Source organism: Podarcis gaigeae (assembly GCF_964106915.1).
Source record: "Podarcis gaigeae genome assembly, chromosome: 14".
Taxonomy (NCBI): domain Eukaryota; kingdom Metazoa; phylum Chordata; class Lepidosauria; order Squamata; family Lacertidae; genus Podarcis; species Podarcis gaigeae.
Window position 1 is genome coordinate 13,737,652 of NC_139690.1, and position 18,793 is coordinate 13,756,444.

Sequence of the window (18,793 nt, forward strand, 5' to 3'; positions counted from 1 at the left end):
AATAGTAGTGATATAAACAGGGACCATGACACAATAATATGTTCTGCGTGGCAACTTGAGAGACAAAAGGGCAGCCAAACGTATTTTCTAGACTGGTTTTTTTTTTCCAGACCATGCATGCAAAAACAGAAGAAAACAGGGCAGTGATTCAAATGGCCTGGTGCCCATTGTAAATGTCAGCCTCTGAAGCCAGTTCTAGTTGCATGCAACCAGGCATCTGAAGAAGATGTACATCCTCATCTACATCAAAAGGGGCATTCAGTATCTGTTCAGTGGGGTTCATATGAACATCACAATGTGGACACTCAGCTTCATCAGCTACATGTCTAGATGCCTGAACAGATCCCTCTTGGTTAAGGACGAGGGAGAAATTTCATTCACTTCCCATTTAAGTGGACAGACTTCATGCACACATTCCAAACAATACGGGGACCAAAACACACCCGCCCTTCAAAATCTGCACTCCTTTGAGTTTAGCAATGCAGTTCTCCAGTCATGTGAGGTGTACAAAGATGCATGTAACTCGGGTAACGTGTGAATAAAAATGCATATACTGCTGCAAATAACATACAAAAGTGTACTATATTAGTGCACTATATGCTTTGTATAAATGTGCATATTAGGTAAAATTGCATACAAACGTAAGTATATTAGGAGAAATTTGCACTAAAATGTTGGTGAATTTTCATGCGGAATTCTATATAAAAAAGAAAGCAAAATAATGTGGAAATGAGAATTGAATTTAAGATTCGGAAAAATGAAAAACTGAGAAACTGAAACGGACAGATTCTCTCAATTCCTATTCTTGGGATAGTTGTCTAATGTTGACAACAAGTCATTTTCTTCTGATCCACTTGCTTTCCTCCCATCCTGCCCCATCAGTTGCTTGCATTTTTTGTGGAAAAGAACGTTTTTGTGCATCACATATGCTGTAGAGCACAAACATTTGGTGCAGTTTCTGTTCCATCAGATTTCTGGGCATGCCTGAATTCTTTTACACATTCTGTCTGCCACATAACGCCATGTGGTATAACCAGTTACCAGGCTATATACTGGAGATGCATAAAACCTAGGATCAAGACAACAAATAGAGGTGCTGCTTTATTTCCTGATACTTGCTAACTATTGGCAGCCTGAAATTAGCTCCAGAAACAAGCCCCTTCTGCTAAATAAAACATGGAATGTTATTAACATTAATCTAATACATGGCTATGCAGTTTAAGTATGGGGAAGCATTAGATGATTTGGCTGAAGGTGACAATATTTGTGAGTTTTTACTACCCATATAGTGGGATAGATTAGAATCTCTGGTCTAGAGTTGAAAACTCTCATTCTTTCTGATCAATTCTGAATGTTCTTCTATGATATGCAATAGGATGTATGTTCCCAAACTGTGTCTCAATGGAAAAAGAGGTGTTTGCGTTATTATAAGGTTAGGTTTTTGTGTTCAGAAATCATCATTCCCAACCTCTGGGGAAGCTGATAAGCCCAATGTCACAAGGATTGGAATCCAGTTTGGAATCCATTGGATGTACATATGGCATAAAGTTCATGTTGAATTGTCTGAGGGGAAAAAATAGAATTTTGGTACAATCTTCCTTGGCATGGCATGAAGCAGAACCATATGTAGCCTGTACTGAATATGGCTAAGCATATCAGAAATCTGTACAACAGAAGTTTTTAAATGAGATTTTCAAGGTTACCCAAGCTTTGGATCGGCATAAAGGTAAAGGTAAAGGGACCCCTGACCATTAGGTCCAGTCGTGACCGACTCTGGGGTTGCGGCGCTCATCTCGCTTTATTGGCCGAGGGAGCCGGCGTACAGCCTCCGGGTCATGTGGCCAGCAAGACTAAGCCACTTCTGGCGAACCAGAGCAGCGCACGGAAACGCCATTTACCTGCCCGCTGCAGCGGTACCTATTTATCTACTTGCACTTTGACGTGCTTTCGAACTGCTAGGTTGGCCAGGAGCAGGGACCGAGCAACAGGAGCTCACCCTGTCGCGGGGATTTGAACCGCCGACCTTCTGATCGGCAAGTCCTCAGCTCTGTGGTTTAACCCACAGCGCCACCCGCGTCCCTTGGATCGGCATACCTGCCAGCTATTAATTGTGGATACCACTGATTCTCTTCCTCCCTTTAAGGGCCAAGCTAGTTGTGATGTTAAGTGCATGGAAGCAATTAAGGGTGCAATTTATTTTATTTTAAAATGTAAATAGCTGATTAAACTCTTTTCCCCCACAGACCGCATTAAAGTTTTCCACCCCCACCCCCACCAGCCAAGTTGATATTAGTCCCAAGAGGGAGACTCACAATGGTGTCACAGAGAGCTTAAGGGAAAGCAGGGTGTTTTATATATACTTATGAGACATCTCATAAAATATCTTCTCTAGGTGTAATGCAAATAAGAAGAAAATAAAAGCATGCTCTGATACAACCACAATAATCTCGAGATGACCAACATAAAGACCTAAATACAAAACAGGCACAATAAAATAGTGCATACAGTGCAGAACAGAAACAGCTATCAGATACGTTCATATATTACAACTATCAACTGTACCACAGGGACTTAAAATTAGATCTTGGAAACAGAAAAATCTTAACCTGAGTGCCAGGCAGGCCTCCCTAGGGAGAGATTCTAGAGCCAGGAGCCACCAACAAAAAGGCCCCCTTTCTCTTTCATTTCATTGACTGTAGTAATGATTTTCTAAAAGCCAGTTCTCCCGCTTTTCCAAAAAGGATTATTGCTTCTCTTACCCTCTTGAAAATTACAGTAGAAATAAGAATGTGAAAGTTCCCACGTGATAATATTTACGCGTGGCTGCATTTTTTATTTATTGATGTCTACACTTTGTGAGCTGCCAGGACAGCCCAGGAAGCCAGCAAGGGAATAGGAGGCTAGAGAAAATCAGGTGGTGTGCAATGTGCTTCTCAGATGCCAGATCTGCTACCTGAGGTGACTGCTTCACCTCGTCTCATGAGAGGGCCGGCCCTATGAGCTGCTATTGTAGCCTCAAACAGAACAAAAAGGACGACATTAAAAAGTCATTGAAAAGCAATCACTTCTACCTGCAAAATAGAGGATTTAGTAAGCTGCTATTTTCAAACTTCAACCACTTACCTGGTAACTTGTGTCCGAGTGCCAAAATCCAGAGATCTCATTGACTGCAACACTTCAATACAGCCCATATACTAGAGTAAATATTGAGAGAGAGAGAAATCACAGCTGTTTAAAAATTATCTAGAAAAATAAAGAGAAAGAAGTTTCAATCAGAAAACGTTCAAAAGATATACTCCTTAATTTAAAATGATAGCACAGAAATACATAACTCATTCCAAAATCTCCCCATTTCTTATTATTTATGGAATTTATACCCAGCCCTTCCACCTGAAGGAGCCTAGAGTAGCAAACACATTCAAAACAAAACAATAAAAAAGCATTCTAAAAGCAATTAAAACATTCTAAAAACAGTTACAGTTGAAAACATAACCTTATCCAGTGATTTCAGGGTTGCCAAAAACAGTGTATTTCAGCCATCAAACGCCCGGTTAAATACAAATGTTTTCTCATTCTTCCTGACCATCAGAAGTGCATGTATTAGAGGAAAGTGTGCATAAAAATGAATTTATTGGTGAAAATAACATACAAAAATGCATTATATTAAGGGAAATTGCTTGCAAAAATGTGTACATTAGTCAAAACTGCATACAAAAATGTGCGTGCTAAGAGAAATTCCCACTAAAATTGTGATGCGTGTTCTTGAGAATTATATCTATTTATTTATTTATTTATTTATTTATTTATTTATCTATGGATAATTGCTGCAGAAACGTGGAAAATTGAATTTATGGTTCGTAAAATGAGAAAGTGGGAGAACCAGAATTAGACCTCACCATTCCTAACGTTGACTAATGCATACATTTCAGTAAGCAATTTTCCCTAATCTAATGCATTTTTGTATGTTATTATTTTCTAATATATTCATTCTTATGCATACTTTCCCCTAATGTATATGCATTTCTGTTGTTTTTTTTTTTTTTAAAAAAAAGGTCAGTTGGGAGAACTGTACTGCAAAATCTGGATAGGCTTGAATTCTGAAGGATGGCTGTGTTTCAGTTTCCATATGGATGGAGTGGCCTTTAGATGCAAACACAATCAATGTTCCCATCCCTAATATGGCATCATATATAATGTAAATGCATTTCATATAATATTGCAATTAGCTCCCAAGTCTAAGATGTAGATTTGGGGGGGGGGTGTAATTTATGAAGAGGCTTTTCGAATCAAATATTTGAAAAATTCCCCTTGAGATCATTTATCCATTGAAAAACATGTGCGATCTATGCTATGAAAGGGAGGCAACGGTGTATTTATATGCGTGCTCTGTTTTCTGTTAAGAGCAGAAGTCTTGCAAACTGGCAGGGCTGTGCTTCGCCATGCTTGATAAAGCCAAAGATTCGGAGGAGTAGGTGAGTCACAGTTTGAGATCATATGACTGTGAGTAAGATCACGCTGCACACATCTGTGTGGGAAGCTACGCTGAGCAAAAACTGCAAGGTTGGGGTGGGGAGGGTGAGAGAGAGAAGAGAAATCAATGCCAGGGGTTTTGCCATAAATTATCCTGAGCAGAGTTAATCTTATCAGCATTTCACAAAAGCCACTTTCACTTAAAAGCTTGAACAGGGATAATACATTAAATACAGGAGCATCTCTTAGGATCTGGGCTTTTTTAAAAAAACGTCAATGGGTGACTCCAGCTCCTGGGACTATTAATGGCTGTAGTTTTCAATAGGAAGGGAATTGAGAAAAATGGGTAGGGCTGGTTTTAGAAGGCATCAAGGTGGGGTGAACACCAGTGGCCCTGAGGAAGTCTGAGGGTCCTGGGGGAAATGCCAGAGACACTATGTGACCTTTGCTTTGCTATCAGTCATCATCTGACTGTTGCAGCACAGGGAAAGATGGGAAGCAGGGCCACTCCATTGGCTCTGCTGAGATGCCAGCTCTTTTTGTCTTCTCTTCTCCTCAGCCATTCATATAGGACCTTTGTAAATTTGAGAAGTGGTGCTTGAGGTTTCTTGTTTTCTCTTCCCTCCCCATCCCCTTTTCCTTGTGTGTCGTGTCTTTTTAGATTTTGCGCCTGATTACTATAAGCCGCTTTAGGAGCGGCATTATTTATTCATCATAAGGTCCCAAGGTGAGTGACAAAGGACAAAAATAAAATACTGAAATCAGTTAAAACAAACACAATCAGAAGAATAAAGGTAAAGGGACCCCTGACCATTAGGTCCAGTCGTGGCCGACTCTGGGGTTGCGGTGCTCATCTCACTTTACTGGCCGAGGGAGCCGGCGTACAGCTTCCGGGTCATGTGGCCAGCAGGACTAAGCCGCTTCTGGCGAACCAGAGCAGCGCACAGAAACGCCATTTACCTTCTCGCTGGAGTGGTTCCTATTTATCTACTTGCACTTTGACGTGCTTTCGAACTGCTAGGTTGGCAGGAGCAGGGACCGAGCAATGGGAGCTCAGCCCATCGCAGGGATTCAAACTGCCGACCTTCTGATCAGCAAGTCCTAGGCTCTGTGGTTTAACCCACAGCGCCACCCATGTCCCAGCTTAGTCTGGTGACAGGCATCAAATACTAGGTTAGTAATTTGCATGGATAGTTCAGTTGGCAGAGCATGAGGCTCTCAAGGTCGTGGGTTCGAGCCCAATATCGGACAAAAATATTCCTGCATTGCAGGGGGTTGGACTAGATGACCCCTGTGGTCCCTTCCAACTCTACAATTCCCAATTCCATGACTCTATGGTTCTATGTGTCATCATCATAATCACCCACTTAATCTGATATGGCTACTTCCCATTATACAAATTTAGTTGTATGTCAAGGAAACAAACCTTGCACGATCATTCAATTTTACAATTGTTACAGAACCAATTAAAAATATCAAATCACGACACCACAGAAGAAAACCAGGATCACTATGTAATCCATAGGATTTCTATTAATCTTAGTACACGCTACTAAGTACCTGAACAAGAGATTCTGCTGTTCTAAACTTATCTTTCAGTAGGAGTAGCAACTTATATTGAGAAGTTCATCATATACCACAAAACATATGTTAACGGCATCCCATTTGTGCTATGGTGGAGTAACTCAGCAAACCTTTTTATTTGTGTAGCTGCTAATGTATAAAATCACTGGTCTGACTAGCCCAGGAATCAAAACAAAAAAATTTCCTTCCAGTAGCACCTTAAAGACCAAGGACAGAGGTGCCTGGCGTTCTCTGGTCCATGGGGTCACGAAGAGTCGGACACGACTAAACGACTAAACAACAACAAAAGTTAGTTCTTGGTATGAGCTTTCGTGTGCATGCACACTTCTTCAGATACACTGAAACAGAAGTTACCAGACCCTTCTATATAGTGAGAAGGTGGGGAGGGGTATTACTCAGAAGGGTGGTAGGAATGGGTGATTGGCAGATAGCTGTGATGAGCCTGTTGACGACTCTTAACAACTGCAATAGGTCTTACATGTGCATGCCATCAAATGCCAACAGTGTCCTTCAGCTCTCTATATTGGACAAACAGGCCAAACCTTACGCCAAAGAATAAACGGACGTAAAACTGACATCAGGAATCACAAGACAGAGAAACCAGTAGGAGAACACTTCAATCTCCCAGGACATTCTATACAAGATCTCAAAGTAGCTGTTTTACTACAAAGGAATTTCAGAAATAGACTGGAAAAAGAAGCTGCTGAATTGCAACTTATTACCAAACTTAAAACCATGGAGAGACCTGGTCTGAACAAAGACATTGGATTCTTATCTCATTATACATGACAAAGCCATTTTTCACCTTCTCACCCCTTGCTTTTTCCTGTAAGACCTATTGCAGTCGTTAAGAGTCGTCAACAGGCTCATCACAGCTATCTGCCAATCACCCATTCCTACCACCCTTCTGAGTAATACCCCTCCCCACCTTCTCACTATATAGAAGGGTCTGGTAACTTCTGTTTCAGTGTATCTGAAGAAGTGTGCATGCACACGAAAGCTCATACCAAGAACTAACTTAGTTGGTCTTTAAGGTGCTACTGGAAGGAATTTTTTTTTGTTTTGACTATAGCAGACCAATACGGCTACCTATCTGTAACTAGCCCAGTAATGTTGACTTTGACTCTTTCACCAACTGCTTTTAGCTACAGATAACTTGGATTCCCTTATTCCAAATAGGATTCCTCGCAAGAAAAGGGGAAAGTTGACAGCCATGCTTGGATTCAGCCTGTGATTTTCTGCATGCAGAACATGTACTCTGCCACTGAGTTATGACTCATCCTAGGGCTGTATCTCTGAGGTCCATAGTGCTGAGATTGTGCTGTATTCACCACCGATAACAGGGCTGGCTTCGGGATCTTGAGAGTTTCTGAGCAAGAAACTATTAGCGGGACATATTAAAAAGCAAAGAGAAAACATGGCATGCAAACAGAGTGCACAGAGGAGCCCACCGACAAATGACTAGTGCAAGCAAGCCAAGCCATCTGCCAACATCTTTCTCCAAAATATGAGTGGGTCCAAGCCACACATTTAAAGCACATTCAGTGCACATTTAGAGCACACGGCTTCCCCTGAAGAATCCTGGGAACTGTAGTTTGTTAAGGGTGCTCGGAATTGTAGCTCTGTGAGGGTGAAACTACATCTCCCAGGTTTCTTTGGAGGAGGCCATGCGCTTTAAAACATGCATTGAATATGCCTTAAATCTATAGTGTGGATTTGCCCTAAGAGCTGAAAAAAGAGATAGAAGCACAAAATGGTGTAGGCATTTCAGCAGCTACATCCATGGGGGAAAAGTCACCCACATCTGCCACCACAGCACTCACTCACAGAGAGAAGCTCTTTCCATCTCCTCTGTTCAGAACAGATGGGGAAAGTGGGTGTCCAGTCCTGACATCCAGTGAAATGTGAGCACGTTCAATGTAGGAGAGGTTTAAAAAGGCTCTGTTTGCCATCCTGTTGTATTTAAGTTTGGAAAACTGCAGGTAAGAAAGGGTGTAGAGTGGTACTTCGGTTTACGAACTTAATCCGTTCCAGAAGTCCATTCTTAAACCAAAACTGTTCTTAAACTAAGGCACGTTTTCCCTAATAAGGTCTCCTGCCGCCGGTGCCCTTCCACCATTCGGCTTCCATTCGCAGACCAAGGTAAAGTTTGCTAAATGGAACACTACTTCCGATTTCTTATACCAAATAGTTCGTAAACAGGGCTGTTCTTAAACCAAGGTACCACTGTACGTCTTTAGGTTTGAGAAATAATTGAGGGTTTGCATCCCTCTTTTGTTCTTTTGGTTTAGAAAGGCTGTACTGTATGTGTGAACAGGCTGCTGCAATAGATGGGCCTTTGGCCTAGATGATCCAGTGCAAACAGGAACTGAGTGGGAACAGCAAACAGTATTCTTGTGCACTGTGATTTTTTGAGGAAATATCTACGTTTTGGAGACATCATTGGAGACCCTGGAACAGCCAGCACATTGCTGACCCCTGCCAAATACCTTTGTTTCTGTCTAGATCAGCGGCTCTCAAGCCGTGGGTCCCCAGATGTTGTTGGACTACAACTCCCATCATCCCTGAGCTCTGGCCTTGCTAGCTAGGGGTGATGGGAGTTGTAGTTCAACAACATCTGGGGACCCACAGCTTGAGAAAAGCTGGTCTAGATCCAGCTGACCTCCTCTGTAGATCCCTGGTAGCTTCAAAGCCCTGGCATCTACTGTATCATGCTACTTCCTGGAGCCAGGCATGATGTGAAATTCCACGTCCTCCTACGATGCTTAACTGATCTATTTCCTCTGAGAACAGGCCACTTTGCCATTCAGTAAGGGACTCAGTAACGAATGCCAAAGAGCAAGCGCATCTGGCAGGCTTCTTTGCCAGGTCAGTCACCCACGGGATGCCAAACCACAACTCATCAGGAGTAATTACTAAGGAAGCAGATGGAACAGCTGCAGCCCACTCTCTCTTTGTCCATCTCTTTTGGTAAGGCTTGGAGCTGTAAGGGTCTTCAGGCAGACACCTGTGCTCTCCAGTATACTGACACACACACATACATTTGGATATTATAATTAAATGTTTGCACCCGGTGGAGTGGATCTAAAAGAGAGGGAGAAGCTAAAAATATGTTCCCCCAGCTCCTGAATCATAGATGAGTTTGAGAAACACTGAGTCACTTGGAGTTCATTTCCTCCTCATGGGAGTCTTGGGTGGATAGAAAGGCAAAACTATAGCAACCACACAGAAGTCATGCAGGATTATGTCTGGTCCAGACAGCGCCCCAAGGGGAGCTTATGCATTCTGGACCCTTATGCATTCTGTCTTGAGCCAAGGTAAGACACCAATGAAAGCGAGGGGGGCAATGTCTTGGAAGCAATGGCACAATTGCATTACTGATGTCCACACACAAATTGTTCAGATTAAATGGAAGCAGAATGAACCTGGGTGCATGAGGAAGGACCTTGATCTGTGTGTGTGTGTGTGTGTGTGTGTGTGTGTGTGGTGGAGGAGGGGGGTCAGTTTATTTTCTTCCACCCCTTAAAAGTGATAGTATGTGACAAAGCAAGGATGGGGGAGATGGCGGCCCTCCAGATGTTACTACACTGCAGCTCCCATAACTCCTGGTCATTGCCTATTTTGGCTGGGACTGAAGAGCACATCTGGAGACTTGCAGCTTCCCCATCCCTGCAATAGGGCATTTGTCTCCAAGAAGAGCATACCCTCCAACATTTTGCAGTCTAGACGCAATTGTTAACCCCGTTCCTTTCATTCTCAGTCCCATGTTCAGCCCTTGGAACCATCTGCTCAAAGGCTCAGAGAACAGGTGATGGGAAATACTTTTGCCTTTGTTTCTACTCTGCCCGTCAGAGTTGACATAACACAAATTGACCTTGAATAAGACAAGAATCATGGAAACTGTAATTTGTTTAAATTGCTGGGAATCATAACTCTGTGTGGGGTAAACAGCAGTTCCTAGGATTCTTTGGGGGGGAAAGTAAGTTCTTTAAACATGCACAGGTTTAAACATTCATTCATGTATGCATGTTAAGAGACAAAAGTCCACAAGCCACCCTGCAATGAGATTTAATTTCTAGAGCTCCAGGGGAGATCACCAGACCCTTAGGAATGAAAACACCATGGTTCATACAAGACATGACGATAGAAGCGGACTCACAGGCTCCCAGATGAGCACATCAGTAGCCTTCTGGCTGCCCTGGCAAATGTTCCAAGACACTGGCAAATCACACCAGTGGAAATTTAAGAAGGTATTCACAAAAGGCCAAAGCAAGGCACTATTGGGACAGCAATTTACCAGGGATAGAAACCAGGGGCATGTATTTTTAATTTGCATTTTTGAAGAAAACTGGAAATTATACCAGTCTTCAACTAATTATGCCATCAGGCTTTTCTTCCAAATCCTAGGAATTATAATCTGTTACATCATTTCATAGCACCTTAAGGTTCAAGCAGTGGTGGGTGAAACCTGCCTTTGAAAGCTGAACCATGAGAGATCCCAGAAACTGCACTACTAAGCATGGGTAGGCAAATTAAGGCCCGGGGCCCGGATCCGGCCCAATTGCCTTCTCAATCCAGCCAGTGGATAGTCCGGGAATCAGCATGTTTTTACATGAGTAGAATGTGTCCTTTTATTTAAAATGCATCTCTGGGTTATTTGTGGGGCATAGGAATTTGTTCTTTTTTTCCAAAATATAGTCCGGCCCCCCACAAGGTCTGAGGGACAGTGGACCGGCCCCCTGCTGAAAAAGTTGGCTGACCCCTGACTGATTGAGACTCCTCACCTCTGTTCCCGTGGAACTGACTGAGCTTAATGAAAATACACAATTGGATGAGTAACACCAAGACTGTCAGATTGGAGGGGAAGAGCTGTAAGTGCTTCTGGACTGTTGTTATTTTGAATCACATTCTAGCAAATTCAGGTTATGGAATTATACAGCGGTACCTCGGGTTAAGAACTTAATTCATTCCAGAGGTCTGTTCTTAACCTGAAACTGTTCTTAACCTGAGATACCACTTTAGCTAATGGGGCCTCCCGTTGCTGCCACACCGCCACCAAACAATTTCTGTTCTCATCCTGAAGCAAAGTTCTTAACCCAAGGTACTATTTCTGGGTTAGCGGAGTCTGTAACCTGAAGCATCTGTAACCCAAGGTACCACTGTAGTTGATTGGCAAACCTTGGCCATCATTCTCCCCACCCCCATATCAGACGTTTTGAGATAAGGAAAGTGACAGGAAAATGCATTGGATAGGTTGCTATAACCAATGACATCTAATGTCCCCACAAACCATCAGAATGGGTGCTTATTAAATAGCCAACATCAGCTAATCTCCCTGCAAAACAGAATGCTCAAGAGATAGGTCACCCGAAAAGCACCCCAAGTCTCCCTGGCATTTTGGGTGCGATTCCCCTCCTCATATTGAATCTAATGGCAGAGCGGAGACAAAAATACATTCGGCATAAGCCTACATACTCTAATTTTGGAAAGCGCCTTGTTTTGCACATACACTCATCCATCTGCAAAACAATATTAAAAAGTCTTTAGAGACTCTTCTCACCTCTACAGGGACGCAGGTGCCAAAATTCCGTCTTCTGCCCAATTGTTAAGATTACAAGAGCCCTGACCTCCAGGCTGTGTATGTAGCCTTCCCAACGGAGGAGTTCTGATCTTAGGCAGAACCTAAACCCAGAAAAATCTACACCTCCCTCTCCAATGCTGCTTTGAACCCCCTTTAGGTGTTTATGCCTAGCTAGAAAGTGTGCTTGCACTCTGGTCATGCTTCTTGTTGGCCTGGATGGAGGACGGAGAGGATACACGTGTGTAGAAACAAACCTCCTCTACCCAAAGGTGAAATTCAAACTCATTGTTCCCTTCACTTTTGCTTGTGGCCCTGCCCATCATGAGCATATGGACCCCAGAAGGTTGTCCATATGGGAATGTGGCTCTCAGGCTGATAGCTCAGTTGGTTAAAGCATGGTGCTGATAACACCAAGGTCGCAGGTTCGATCCCCATATGGGACTGCGGCATATTCCTGCATTGCAGGGGGCTGGACTAGATGATCCTCAGGGTCCCTTCTGTCTTTATGATTCTATGCATTTACCCAGGCTAAGTTGTTTAGGGAAGTTTTTAATGTTTGATGTTTTATCGTGTTTTTAATATTCTGTTGGGAGCCGTCCAAAGCGGCTGGGGAAACCCAGCCAGATGGGCAGGTTATAAATAATAAAATTATTATTATTCCTTCCAGTAGCACCTTAGAGACCAACTAACCTTGTTACTGGTATGAGCTTTCATATGCATGCACACTTCTTCAGATACACACGAAAACTCATACGGATAACAAACTTAGTTGGTCTCTAAGGTGCTACTGGAAGGATTTTTTTTATTTTGTTTCGACTATGGCAGACCAACACGGCTACCTACCTGTAACTATTATTATTATTGTGGAGGATAAGATGGGTGGCAGCTCTTTCCCACCCCTCATACCATTTGAGGCTGACCTCTAACTCTGCCTAAATGCAGGTCTACCGCTGTTGCCTGCAGAACTTTTACATTCAAATGCCCGTAATTTAATATGGGGAAGGGCCATAGTTCCGCAGTAGAGTTCCTTCTTTGTGCGCAGGAGATCTTTGTCACAAGAGATCTTTGTCACACTGGAGAACTGCTGCCAGTCAGTGTAGGCCGTACTGAGCTAGATGGACCAACAGCCTGGCTTGAGTAGAAGGCAGCTTCTTATTGTTCATCAGCTGCAATTTGATGCATTTTTTTAAAACCCCAGCTTTCTGCCAGAATCCATATTGGGAAAGAGTTGAAAGCAAGCGTAGGCAGGAGGTGGGCAAGCAAGGCAGAGGTGGGGAGTGGAAAATGTGGTTCTCAAGAAACCACTGGTGCAGCAAAGGCTTTGCTCTGCCAGGAACTGAGAGAGAAGAAAACAGGGTATGCAAATAAGACTAGCTGGCCTAACAGGTGCAATTATTTGATGGGGAATTCCACCACCGAATAGTCTGATTCAGTGTAAGGCAACTTTCTGTGTTCCTATCTATGATAATTCCTTCTCAGTCTCCATTGCATCCTATGCGTATTATCCAGCGGGTGCTTTTTGACATGCCCTGGTGCCTTGTTACGTGCTCTCTGAAGCCCACGGTGATGTGTTTGTGAAGCATTGTGAGAGACTCGGGCTCAGCTATTGCTGCAGTTGAATCTGGAAAGGTTTTCTGGAGGACTGGCTTGCCCACTTTTGTTGCATGAGTTTTGGCTGAGGAAGTGGACAAGGAGGTGTGTGGTCAGGTCCAAGCAGACATTTGTCTGTGCAAAGCATGTGCTCCATCCCTCCCACATGCAGCAATTCCTCAACACTATGCAGAGTTGTTTTAAAGATTACTGCAATAATATATGTGAAGAATGTGTTCGAAGTTCTTTTATGTATAGTTTTATTACCCCAAAATACAAAAGAGCATTGGGGAGGGGGGAGAAATACCAAAAAAGAAGGAAAATACTAGAATGACATCTAATAATTATGAAAGTGACAATAAATATATTACTTTTTTCTCACATAATTCATGCCTCTCCCAGGGAAACATTGATTTCTATCTGTGAAATCCCTAACGATTCCTTGACACATTTGATCACCAAGCAGCTGCCACTTTGCGTTTCCTGATACTCCGGCTTTTTTCACCTTCATTAGTTTAATTATCCCCAGATGCTACCACAACTTTCTAATCAGTTCTATTTAAGTTGGTTTTTCTGCAGCATTAAATTCTAAGCATTATTATGCTCCCAGAGCAGAGAGCTGCCTCAAAATTAACCTCTGATATGAGAGACTGAGAACGAACATATTAAGGCATCACTTTCTATCCCATCAACAGACCCTCGAACTTCTTCTTGGGGTGCACTCACTTTAAAGGAAAAATATATTTAGTTTTGTACATTTCCTCTCTCTTCCTCCATAACACACACACGAACACGTAAATGCAGAAAATCTGCCTCAAAAGCAGAATAGGCTAACAGAATTCACTATGATGCTATTGCCTTAAGTTATAGCCAAACTATAAACCGGGAAATATTCTCTCCAAACCTCTTGGTATCACCTTCCCCATTTACTTCTGCAACCACAATGGAAGTTGGGCACCTTGATCAAGCTAGGAGGTCAATCCAGGAGAGGAAATATTCATTCAGAAATGGAGCTTCAGCAGGTTGCCCACCTGAATGGGTGCTCACATGCACACAATGTTGATGCACCCAATATGCTTTTGTGTACCCTATCCACACTTGTCAAACAGACAGATAACACTGTCAGCTCTGACCAGCAGCGAACACCTGTTTAGGGGCAGAAAATTCATGCCTAGCATCCCCTTCCTGCTGTAACAGGTGCTCAGTGCTATCAAAGCTGACAGTTTGGGCAGCTGTTCGGCAACGGAGCTCTCCCTCCATCATGGAAGGCATGCAGCGGATGGCAATCCATGAAGATCTCTGGATTGGGGCCAGCATCTTGCGTGGAATCCATTTTCCAGTCTGATTTTTTTCTTTAAGTCAGATGGGCAGGCTTTGCTCAGGATCTAACTATCCCCCATCAAGGGAAGAACCTATTGTTAGGTCAGGATTAGCTAATCTGGGCACTGTGTATCCTTCAAAGTTTCCTTCTGTCTGATATGCACTTTACAATGGCAGGCAGTTCTGGAAGGTGCCATCTCCAGGTTTTGAAGGGTGTTTACTCATAGTGAACCCCTTACTGCAGATGTGGCAAGCATACTTCGGCCTGAGGGCCACATTCCTTACTGGGCAACCTTTCAGGGGCCACATTTCAGTGGTGAATGGGGCCATTGCTAAAGCAGGCACAGCTGAAAATGCAAACCTCTGTAGGCTAGTCAGCAGAATTTGGCCCAGTGGCATATCTTGTTGTCTTAACCTGATTTTTATTCTGAAGCCAAAACAGCACCAGCTGCCTAGACTGCACTACAATCTTTTCCCCTAAAAGCTGTTTCGAGACTATTCCTGCTTCACAAAATGACGAAGAAATTGAATCTTCAAAGCTGCAGTCCTATACCCATTTACCTGCAAGTAAGCCCCACTGAATTCAGAGACAGGCACTTCTGAGTAGATGTGTATAGGATTGCACTGTGAAATATTGACAGGACCAGGGCTGCCCCAAAAAGTCTGAGCTCAGCAGAGAGATCTAAAGCCAGACTTCGAAAATCCAAATCCAGACCTGCTAAAAACTAAATCTTGCTCTGCCACAAATAAAATAAAGAAGAATGAAAAGGGGGCTAAGAACTAAAGTGAAAACATGTTCAAATGTGTGATAGTCCCACTAGCATTCAGTGTTTTTTTGCGGCAATAACAGAGGGTGAAGAGGAGACAAAACAGCATCTTCTCGACAACAAAAAGGCTTGCAATGAGGTTGATGTTGCTTGGGAACACCGTGCAGGCATCCTTCCTCATCAGCCCAAACTTCCTGCTAGACGGATGGCGACACAGAATCATAGAGTTTTAAGGGACCCTGAGGATCATCTACGAACCCCCTGCAATGCAGGAATATGATATGTGGGTGTTCGTTACTGACCTGCAAGGAGTGAACCAGCTGACCCTGGGAATCCCTTCCAACCCTACAATTCTATGATTCTAAGGGGGCCCACTAGGAGCAGAAAGGGAAAGGCTGTACCTTGGGTGGAAAACTTCTGTATTGGATGCAGAAGGTCGCCAGTTCAATCCCTGACACCCCCAGGTTGGGCTGGGAAAAGACTCCTGTCTGGAATTCTAAACAGCCACTGGTATTATGTGCAAGCAATACTACTCAGCTCAATGAACCAGTGGTCCAACTCAGTAAGGCAGCTCCCTATGCTCATGGATATGTCTGCTTTTTGTCGCTAGCTGGGGTCTGCAAGAACATAAGGGTTTGCAGAGCACATGGAAGGACATCACACATCAACATTTTGCTCAGCGCGTCGCAAGCTGTGCAGCCACCAACTGCATAACATGCCCAATCTGTCCCGAGTGCATTTTATACAGAAAGATGGAATGTAACCCAACTGCATGGTAAATACATAGGGATGACAATCCAAATCATTTGATCTTTAGGTATTTGCCCTGAAACTGACTTGAAAAAATAAAAATGGAAGCTTGTACATCTTTGACCATACAAGTGTGCACAAGTGGGACTGTTGTTTTGGGGCATATGCTTTGTTTTGTAATTTTCATTTATTCTAGACAGGATACTGGGAGATCTGAGCTGAGGGCTTCATCTTCTGGGTTAATGATAAAACGTTGGACATGCCAGTTCTCTGGCAGTCTGAGAAACACAGTGATTCTTAAGCTGTGGGTCCCGATCTGCTCCTAAGTAGGCTGCACAATCAGGATATTTCCCTTATTTCAATTCCAATTTTCTTTCAGAAGGAAGCAACCCCCTTACTCCCTCCTTCATTTCAGCTATAATACCATCCTTAAATTTTATTTAAATAGATAGGGTTCTAATCTGTTTTACTCATACTCAAAATAGGCATGTCTGCTTTCAATGGGCCTACTCAGAGTAAAACCTAGTTGCCTAATACCCATGTTATTTGCCCCCTGCCCCCCGCAAAAATGATAAAGAAAAATGTGGATTAAAAACATCCAAAGAGGGGTACATGCTGCGTTCTCTATTAAAATTGAAAATTAAATATAAACTTTCTCAGTACCAAGCATTTTACGTGATATTCCTGTTTAGTGTTATAAAGGGGGACAGTAGGGCTCGCAAGGTAGGGATAGTTTACAAGTGGGTCCAGTAAAGTCAATTTACAGCTTAGTTCCACTTCAAAATGTTTGAGAAGTCCTGGGCTCATGAGTCATTTTCGAACAACATACAACCCCCTCTGCAATCTTCTTCCTTCCTCCCTTATGCTGGGTATAAGGAAACTGTGGCCCTACAGATGTTGTTGAACTCCATCTCCCATTAGCCTTAGGCAGCATGGCCAATGGTAAGGGATGATGGGAATTGTAGTCCAAAACATCTAGGGGGTGCACAAGCTCCCGGTCCCTGCTTATGCCCCTCTTCCCAGGAAACCCTTTTAGCTGTGGCTGAGTGACCAGTAGTTGTAGTGTTGTAGATTTGGGGATTTCCTCGGGTAACATACCCTCTACACTGGCACTCCTCCAAGTGGCTCCACATCCCTATCCACAAACATATTCTCTTTTTCTGGGCCGAGCCCATACCACTATGCTGAAAAGAGGTCAAGTCAGATGACAGGCTGATCTAGTCTGCACCAGGAACACCTTGTACTATGTCTTTAAAACAGCTACCTCAGCGCACTAGCTCATAGCTCAGGTCGTCATGCATCTTGAGACTGTTTTCTCACATGACACGTCGTTTGTCACATTTCCATGCACATCTCAAATATAAAACATACATAAAACGTTCAAATTATACCTTTAAAGCACATTCTTTCCTCCCTTCAAATAAATTTGGGCACTGTTGTTCTTTTTTACCATGCACGGAGTTGTAATTCCCAACAGCCCTTAAGAAGCTACCGCCCCCCCCCCAGCCTTATCTGAAAGACAATGTGCTTTGCACATGCTGTGTAGTGTGTACAGAGCTGAGACATATGCATACCTGGTTTAAAAATAACTCCAGTCTGCTTCCCTACATGTGAATACACACAGCCCAAAAGGGAGATCTGAATTTCTTTTACCACCGTATGAGAGAGGAAATGTCTTCAGCGTTGCATGGTTCTCTGCCTAGCTTTTCTCTTGCAATCCAACCCAGACGTTTAAGACGAGGTGGGTTATGTACTGGCACAGGATAAAAGCTAGCAAGTGAGCCATAAACCAGGAAATCCTGAAATCAAATATCACCGACTCACATCACAAAATGGTCTTAAAGAAGCTACACTGTGAGCCTCCGTCTTCACATCTGCATGAGGATAATAATACTGGCATTTTGTTTTGTTTTGCACAACAGCTGCAAGAATTGGGATCGTTTTAACTATAGTGCTTTCAATGCTTTTTAGCACCCCACATAATTCCCAAGTTGGTCTTGCTTTTAAATTCTTAATAGCAGGTAATCTACCATGTCAAAAACTAGAAAAAGAAAGACATTTTGAGAAGCAACTTACTTGAACGACGTATGAGATCCCAGTCTCCAAACTGGATTCACCCTTCTGCCTAAAGTCTTTTTCCTGTTTAGATATGAAAGCCGATTCCTCAGAGCCAGACAAGAAACTGTCCTCTTGGATATTTGTTTTGGCCTTTGTTGGCCTGTCTGGGTTTCCCCGGGTATAAGAAGCAGTCAGGCAGCTGGTTAAATTGATTTCTGGCAAGGTTGGGCTGCTCGGGACAGTTTGGCATTCGGTGAGCTTAATTCTTGGTACCTCCTTAGTCCGTAGGCAGAAGTTCTTGAAGCTTGGTAAGGTGGGAGGGTTGGCCAGCTTGATATTAGCCATACGAGGGATCAAGGTGCACAAAGCGAGAGAGCTGTCCGGTGTCCCTATGGTGACATCTTCAATGGGGATGTTAGGCGTTGAGGAATGAGAAGACGAAGAGCCTTTAAGGTGCAAAGGATGGCTCTGCACATCTTCCTCCAGGGATGTGAGGGATTCATTTTTAAAACGACTGTACTTAGCTCTGTGAAGCATTCCTAGGTCTCTCAACAGTCCTACATATAGTATGTGTCCGCCGAGGCTGTGTGGAATGCGTTCTCTCATAGCCTTCAAAGTTCTGCAACTGGGTTCTCTTTCCCTACCCCACCCTTCTCTAAATCAGCCGCCTTTT

General features: G+C 43.3%; 1 protein-coding gene across 2 annotated transcripts in view; it reads right to left on the reverse strand.

The window, feature by feature from the left end:
* SHC4 (SHC adaptor protein 4) overlaps positions 1 to 18,793 on the reverse strand; it is a 56,080-nt gene that overhangs the window by 34,687 nt on the left and 2,600 nt on the right. For both annotated transcript variants that reach the window (XM_083712668.1, XM_083712667.1), the window contains 2 exons: positions 18,139 to 18,788; positions 3,124 to 3,194 (listed from right to left, as the gene is read on the reverse strand). In XM_083712668.1, the coding sequence (XP_083568794.1) occupies positions 3,124 to 3,194; positions 18,139 to 18,726 (659 nt within the window). In that variant the 5' untranslated portion in view covers positions 18,727 to 18,788. The remainder of the gene's footprint in view (positions 1 to 3,123; positions 3,195 to 18,138; positions 18,789 to 18,793) is intronic.